The sequence below is a fragment of the Cryptomeria japonica genome, chromosome 1 (assembly GCF_030272615.1).
Source record: "Cryptomeria japonica chromosome 1, Sugi_1.0, whole genome shotgun sequence".
NCBI classification, from domain to species: domain Eukaryota; kingdom Viridiplantae; phylum Streptophyta; class Pinopsida; order Cupressales; family Cupressaceae; genus Cryptomeria; species Cryptomeria japonica.
In genome coordinates, this window is record NC_081405.1 from 111,665,731 (window position 1) to 111,673,683 (window position 7,953).

A 7,953-nucleotide genomic window follows, 5' to 3' on the forward strand; every position below is an offset into this window, starting at 1 on the left:
ATCCAATTCTGATCATTGCATGCTTTTTCTACTATTTTTTTGTTCCATCTCTAAAAGTAAACATAACAGAACTTATTCTTGAGCTACTTTGCTTCTTGTGATGATTCCTTTGTTCTTATCTCCAATTATGTGATCTGCTAAATGATTCTTCTGAACATATCTTGGGATCTTAAATGCAGATTTTGGAGCATTCGGAGCTTCCTCTTCTCCTTCTCCTTCTTTTATTTTCTCTTCTCTTTTTCCATCATTTGGGTCATCAAACTTATATCCTACCAATTTCATAGACTGTTTAGAAGAATCTTCACCAACTTTCACATTTGTACATTCAACAATCTTGTTTAGCCTTTTGTTATAACACCAGTATGCCTTGCTCCTTATAGAATATCCTAGGAATATGCCTTCATCTGCTCTACTATCAAAATTTCTAAGATTATCTTCATCTCTACAAATATAGCACTTCCTTCCAAATACCTTGAAATATTTTACTATTGGAGTTCTACCATGCCATAGCTCATATGATGTCTTTCCATATCTTTTTTGATATAAAATCCTGTTAAGAGTGTAGACTATAGTATGAATTACTTCACTCCAATAGACTTCTAGGAGTTCTATTCCTTTTATCATTGTTCTTGCTGCCTCTTGTATAGTTTGGTTCATCCTTTCCACTACACCATTTTGTTGTGGGGTTCTAGGGGAAGATGATTGTCTTCTAATACCATGTTTCTCACAAAAATTGTTAAACTCATCAAAAGTAAATTCTCCTCCTCTATCAAACCTTAAACACTTTATCTTTCTATCAACTTCATTTTCTACTTTAGCCTTCAATATCTTAAATTTTTCTAGTGCTTCTGTCTTCTCTCTCAAAACTACAACCCATGACATTCTAGAATAATTATCAATCAACAACATGAAATACTTCTCACCTTGTATACTCCTTGTTCTGATAGGACTGCATAGTTTTGTGTGTATTACATCCATCAATCAGGTGGACAAATATTAATTTCCTCTATAATTTCCCTTCGTCTACTTCCCAACTTGACATTCTTTCCAAATGTTGTTATTTGGTTTGGTCAGTCTAAGAAAATTTCTCACTGCACTTGATGAGTTGATCTTTACCAAGTTGTCAAAATTGATATGACATATCCTCCGATGCTAGAGCTAGCTATCATTGATTTGAGATAACAAACCATTCTTTGTAGCTCCTTCTAGAAAGTACATGTTTCCATCAATCCTTTTCCCTACTGTTTCCATCAATCCTTTTCCCTACTACAATAATAATCTTGGATCCCTTCTAGATCTCACAACCATCTATAGGAATTGAGAAAATACAACACTACAGGAGCCCAAATAATCTCTGCAAGCTGAAAAACCTATTACAAGGAGAAGCAAGGAAGCAAATCACAGAAAGAAAGAATACACAGGAAAAATATGCTACAAAATATGAGAGCTCAATAATCTCCAAAATGTATTGTAATAATAATCCTTCTTCATACAATGAAAAGAAAGAACTCAACCTTTAATAGGTCAAGAAACCCTAAAAGGGAAAACCTAGGTTTGTACATAATAATTAATTAAAATAATTAATTGTATGCACCTAAAGTTAGCTTAAGTGTAAAAGAGATAAAGGGAACTGAAATAATTAAACAAATAATATTTAATTAATCAAGTAAATACCCAAATACTCTAATACCCCCCCTTAAGCTAGACTTAGGGAGAAGCTAAAACCTAGAACAACTACTGAAAGCAATAAAGATGGGTCTCGGCAACAAGGCTTGATCAGGTACCCAAATACAATGAAATCTCTATGAACTGGAGAAATAGAGAAAACCACGTGGGAACAAAACTCTACTCCAAAAAGAGATAAAAAGAACACCACTGAAACATGAAGAACCTGCAAACTCTGTCAAAGAATAACTGTTGATCTGAAGAACCTCCACTAAAATAGAACATGACCAGGTAGAGAAGATTCTAATCTGCATGAGTGCCCTCAAATGACACTACTCGAGTCAAAAGGCAAATAAGGCAAAAACAACTGAAATCAAAGATACAGATGGCATGAGAAACCAAAGCCTGAAGAGCTGATCAATCGAACCACAGAAGCAATAGAACCAATAGGATAAACCTCCCCATAATGCGGAAGTGGGAAAGGGACAGGAATACTGAAAAGGATAGCAAAAAAAAATTGCATGACGAAGAACCAAGAACATCAAAGGTCCTGAGACACATCATCATGAGGTTAATGTCATGGAAGGAACACTCACTCGACAAAGGAAGATGGAAAACAACAAGCAAACATCAACCCCCTCATGACAATTGATCAATACTGCATGTACAACAAGACACAAGATATGCAAGATTCCAAGTAAACAATGCATGATGGCACTTTATCTCAGTGCGTTTGCATAAATACAAGCTACAATGATAAGAAGACTAGAAATAGAAACGTGAACCAAAATAGAGACATCCTACTCAGAGAAGAGATCCCAAGACCTGAAACAACCACGATATCCACTAGAGTGCTGAAAAACAAAAAATTAAATAAAATATGTATGGAGCAGAATCTGGAAATAAAACTTAGATGGCTAGAAAGTACACAGTACACACTTTTCGAAAATATAAAGTTTTCAAAAAATGGAGGTCAGATGCTCATTCTACATCTCCTGGAGTGCAAAAAAGAGACCTCACTTGGACTGCAAAAAAACATAGTTGAACAACAAAACTAGAAAACAAATACCAACACCATGAGGTCGGCCTCGAAACCAACTTTCTAACGCCTATTTGTTTTCAAAAAAATGACTCTGTATGCCCAAGATAGAGCCGAAAAACCAAACCCCCCTTGAAAAATGCCAAAAAAGAGGTTTGGTGGCTTGTTTGGGCGGAGGAGGCAAGGGTGCGGTGCTCTGGTGGCGCTCTAGTGGTGGCCTGGTGGCTAGGTGGAGCTCCCAGGGGGTTGGGCGAAGCGGAACCAAGTGGCAAAGTGGCGGCCAGGCATGGGTGGTAGGCCGGGGAGTTGAGTGGCGGGGCCAAGCTGAGCGACGGCTGGGCGGCGGGCCGGGCAAAGCGGCGGCTGGGGGCCGGGTAGTGAGGGCTGCAAGCGGAGGCGGTAAGGGCTAGGGCCGGCAGTGGTGGCATCGTAGGGAGCAGCGGTGAGTACAAAGGAGCCCGGCGGTGGCAGGGCCATAGGCGGAGGCAGTAAGGGCCAGGGTCGGCGATGGCGGGCCGGGCCATAGATTTCTCGGCGGCTAGGCATAGGCGGCGAAGGAGGAGTCCAAGTCAGGCAGAGCCAGGGTGGCCAGTAGCCAAGAGCTGCACAAGTGGCAGAGGAGGCCGGGTCGAGTGGCGGAAGCCGGCGGTGGGGAGGCCAGGCTAGGCGGCGGCCAGGGAGCTGGGGGGCCGCAGGCGGTGGGTGCCGTCGGAGAACGCAGGGGGCCGGGGACCGGAGATACAAGAGCAGAGGTGCTGGAAAAGACCTGTGGTGGTCGGTAGGGATGTGGGACCTGAGGTCCCGTAGGGCCGTGTGGTGGCAGGGGGCCCCACGGTACCCTGCGTACCGTGGGGTTGCCCCCCAAAAAATTTTTGCAAAAAAAAAACCAAATTTTTTTTTAAAAACCCTTTTTTTTGTCTTTGCTCTTTTTTGAATTTTTTTTTTTTTTTAAAAGAAAATTTTGACCTGCATGCTGTAAAAAGGCAAAAAATAATTTATTTTTTAAAAAAAATTTCTCGATCTGCGTGCCAGGGTCGTACAGCCTAGATCTAAGAAAAAATACTCCCAGAGGCTCAAGAACCAAAATAGGTCAAATTTTATATGACCATAGGGGTTTTCAGGCCTTTTAAGCACGATGGCGAGGTCCATTTAGGCCCAAAGTTCTTAGAAGAAAGGTCCAACCCTAGGTACACAAAAAACTACGGAAACCCCAAATCTGCTTCCAAAGCAAAAATTCTCAAAACAAGAATAGGTAGATGTAGATCTGAAGCTCTGATACCATAAAGGAATTGAGAAAATACAACACCACAGGAGCCCAAATAATCTTTGCAAGCTGAAAACCCTATTACATGGAGAAGCAAGGAAGCAAATCACAGAAGGAAAGAATATAGAGGAAAAATATGTTGCAAAAGATGAGAGCTCAATAATCTCCAAAATGTATTGTAATAATAATCCTTCTTCATACAATGAAAAGAAAGAACTCAAACTTTAATAGGTCAAGAAACCCTAAAAGGGAAAACCTAGGTTTGCACATAATAAGTAATTAAAATAATTAGTTATATGCACCTAAAGTTAGCTTAAGTGTAAAAGAGATAAAGGGAACTTAAATAATTAAACAAATAATGTTTAATTAATCAAGTAAATACCCGAATACTCTAACACCATCATCCTGAAAGACAACATTGTAACCAATTTCGCACATCTATGCAACACTCAAAAGATTATGATACAAATCTTCACATAGTAAACATTGTTAGTATTATGTTTTCCATCAAAAGAAATAGAACCGATTCCCATAATCTGTGTGGTCTGATCATCTCTGAACCTAACAAAACCTGCATCATACTTTTCAAGTTTTACAAATTTACTTTTATTACCAATCATATGGTTTGAACATCCACTATCAATCAATAATTCATTTTTATCTCTTCTAACATGTAAACAAGTAGCAATAGTCTGAGGAATATCAATTTTAGGTACATCTTTTTCTACCAAAAACAAACAGTCACCATCTTCATCATCTGGAATACTAGCATCATCTTTGACATGATAGACTCTCTTATTATATTTTTCTTTACCCTATCTAGACTTTTGTCTTGAACCTTTTTCCGGACACCTAGTAGCAATATGACCAATATTTCCAACTCTGGATCATTTAAGAGGTAACATACCTTTGTATTTGTCAATGCCTTTCTTCAATTTCCTTACAAATTTTGCTTCCCTCTCATCTAAACTTTCATCTTCTGGATCTTCCTCAAAGGCTTTAAAGGAAGGCTCAATCTTAGCTTTGTCTTTTCCAAACTTCCTATCTCAAATGTTTATAGAGTATCATACAACTTCTCTTTAATAAACTTCTTTGGATCATAGGTTTCTTCAATAGCCAAGATCTTGGCATTGTAGTTTTCCAGTAGGAAATCTTCTCAATTATTTCTTCATCTGTCAAGGTGTTGCCAAGTTCTCTGATTTCATTTACCACACTATCAACCTTTTGAAATTAGCTTGTTATGTATTCTCCTTCTTCCATTTTCAAATTCTCATATCTATTCTTAGTTGTTAGCTTCTTTGATAATTTAACTATGTCATTTCCTTCATAGATATCTCTCAACTTTTCCAAAATTTCATAAGCAATATTCAATGAAATAACCTTTGTCAATTCAGTCTTTGATAAAGCACTAAAGATAACATACCTTGCCTTTTCATTCACTTCATAAGCTTGACTCTCATCTGGAGTGGTAAATACCATTTGTCTGTTGAACATACTTAGTTTCCACTACTTTCCAAGTGTTGTATCCCAAAGAGATCGGGTAATCTCTCAGCTTCACTTTCCAAAAACTATAGTCTGATCCTTCAAATATAGGAATTGTTAGCTTATGTGCCATCAGATTAGGATCTACCTCAACTGGTTAAGCTTTTCTCCAAGGAACCAAAGATTTGATACCGATTGTTAAATATCTAGGAAACTAAGAGGGGATTTGAATCAATTGACAACTTAAATAATTTCTTCAATGCTTTAACACATCTAGAGTAACTAAGAAACTTAATTAAAGTAGGTATAGAATGAAAAAAACATACATACAACACATTACACAATGAACACTAGATATGACATGGAAAACCCAAAAAGGGAAAAACCACAGAGAATGTTAGTTCACAATATAAAACATCTGTTAAGGTGATTTTTACAAGGGATGGCTCACTGCTAGAATGCTCACTACCTAGAAAAAGGCTCATTGTCCAAGAAAGAAAGAAACAAAGAAACAAAGGTAATCCACTAGTGCAATACACACTACAAAAACCAGACTGAATCTAGTGCCTCAACACCAACACACTTCGCACAACATCAATAATAAGATCCTTCCTTCTCAATCTCACATATTTTCAATAACAATGTTGCACTTTTTCATACTAGCACAATCAGATCATCCTCATATAAATACTATCTTCCTAGAAGCATAATCTTCCAATTCAGGCAAGACATAGATCTAAAATAGGTCAACACTAAACATCCCGATGGTGTGAAGTAATGAGAAGTATACCATACCACAACACACATAATTGATCAGATAAACATGTTACAACCATTACAAATTCCAGATTTAAATCATGACTCATGTGTTGCACCAATGCCGCTACACATTCCTAAATTTCAGACTTAATCCTGACCCAAAAACCATTGCCCAATACAAGAGAAATAAGAATAAAATCAGGATATACATGAATACAATCAATCAGCACCATATCCGATAAATAAAAATATCTAGATCATCATCAACTCAACTAATCCATACTGAAGCACATCTTCCAGAGCACCAAAGATTTTGGGGACACATCTTTTGGATCACCAACACTAAGAACACATGTTGACACTAATGACAGCCATTATGTTGACATCAATGATAACCAATCATAGTCATCAACAACACATTTGTAACAAATATATATTTTTTATTGGTGAAATATCATCTTTGTTGTCGGTTCTCTCTTTTATATGAAAGATAATTTGCAAATTGGCTCCTTGGGTTGGGTACTAACCTTAACAAATTTTTCATCTACTTTTATTGCTTTTCCTCTCTTTTGCCTTAATTCATTGGAAATACCTTCAAGAATTTGATCCATAATGTCACTTGAGGCAACATTGTATTTCATCATTTACATAACTATTCCTTTCTCAAGTTCTTTGATCTACTTGGGGCACCTCCAGATAAAGATCTATAATTTCTTTTAGAAGCCCATACTATAAAATTCCATTAAACATTGCATCAAGTTGAAGGGGATCACATAGAAAGGAGCCTCCAAGCGAAATTTCTTTGAATTTATATCCTTCTTGCCCTTGCTTCTACAATCAATAGTCTTATGACTAATTTTATTGCAAGAACTTAGCAATGATCATCAAAGGATTGAGAATACTTGGGAGTAATAGCTTGTCTAGGAGGAGGTCTCGTGAAATCTTTCTTCTAGTTTCAAGCATTTATGAAGTCATTCTTCTTTCCTCCTATACTCTTAGGTTCCTCAACGTGTGATTTTTTTTTCATTTTTTCATTCTTTTCTTCAAGCATAATTGTCTTTGAGTTATCCCCTTTTTCAAATCCAAGACCAAACTTGTCCTTTGGAGACCTTTGGAATACACTTATGTCATCAAGAAAGTTGGTTCCCTTCTTGAATTGTAGGCTTTTGTCCACCTGACCCTTGGATTTCTCAAATTCTTTCCTCAAGGAAAGGATCTCTTCTTTAAGCTCAGTGCATTCAACGGATTTGTCATTGAACTTGGTTTTCAAGCAATCTGCAACCTTCTTGCCTTCTTCAACTTGAAAATCTAGGTTTGCAAATGCATCTTTTCTCTTATTGAGTTTGTTCTTATACTCTTTGCATTCTCACCTTGCAACATCCATGTCTTCAAGAGAATAATAGAGTTCTTCATAATCAACTTCACAATCATTTGGATTGAATCCCATCATTTCATATAGATTTAAGTCCATCATGTGTCTAGATCCTCTTTTAGAGGGTTCGTGTCATTATGCACTACTTTAGTTCCCATGTATTCAAGTTCAAGATCTGTCTTAGTTATTAGACTATGCCAAGGAACCTTGTTGTAATAACAATTGTTGAACACATCTAGAGATTGAGAGGGGGGTTAAAGTGATCTTAACCTAAATTTTTTAACTTCTAATCATTTATTTAGTCTGCATACAAGATTAAATTGAAAGAATAGAGAGAAATCAAAATACACAACCATAACCACAAATTTTCAT

At 37.1% G+C, this 7,953-nt stretch overlaps 1 protein-coding gene across 1 annotated transcript; it reads right to left on the reverse strand.

The window, feature by feature from the left end:
• Window positions 1–2,929: 2,929 nt before the first annotated feature.
• On the reverse strand, window positions 2,930–5,447 carry LOC131856609 (formin-like protein 5). Its single transcript, XM_059208454.1, has 3 exons — window positions 5,392–5,447; window positions 4,894–5,009; window positions 2,930–3,543 (listed from the first exon to the last, which is right to left on the reverse strand). The coding sequence occupies exons 1-3, from the start codon at window positions 5,445–5,447 to the stop codon at window positions 2,930–2,932; spliced, it is 786 nt and encodes a 261-aa protein (XP_059064437.1).
• Between the last annotated feature and the right edge of the window lie 2,506 nt (window positions 5,448–7,953).

Coding starts and splice junctions, on each gene's coding strand:
- LOC131856609 (XM_059208454.1), bottom strand. CDS start 5,447: ATGGTATTTACCACTCCAGATGAGAGTCAAGCTTATGAAGTGAATGAA. Junction 5,010..5,391: donor GAAGTGAATGAAAAGGCAAG/GTATGTTATCTT, acceptor CATTTGAGATAG/GAAGTTTGGAAAAGACAAAG. Junction 3,544..4,893: donor TGTAAGGAAATTGAAGAAAG/GCATTGACAAAT, acceptor CACGGTACGCAG/GGTACCGTGGGGCCCCCTGC.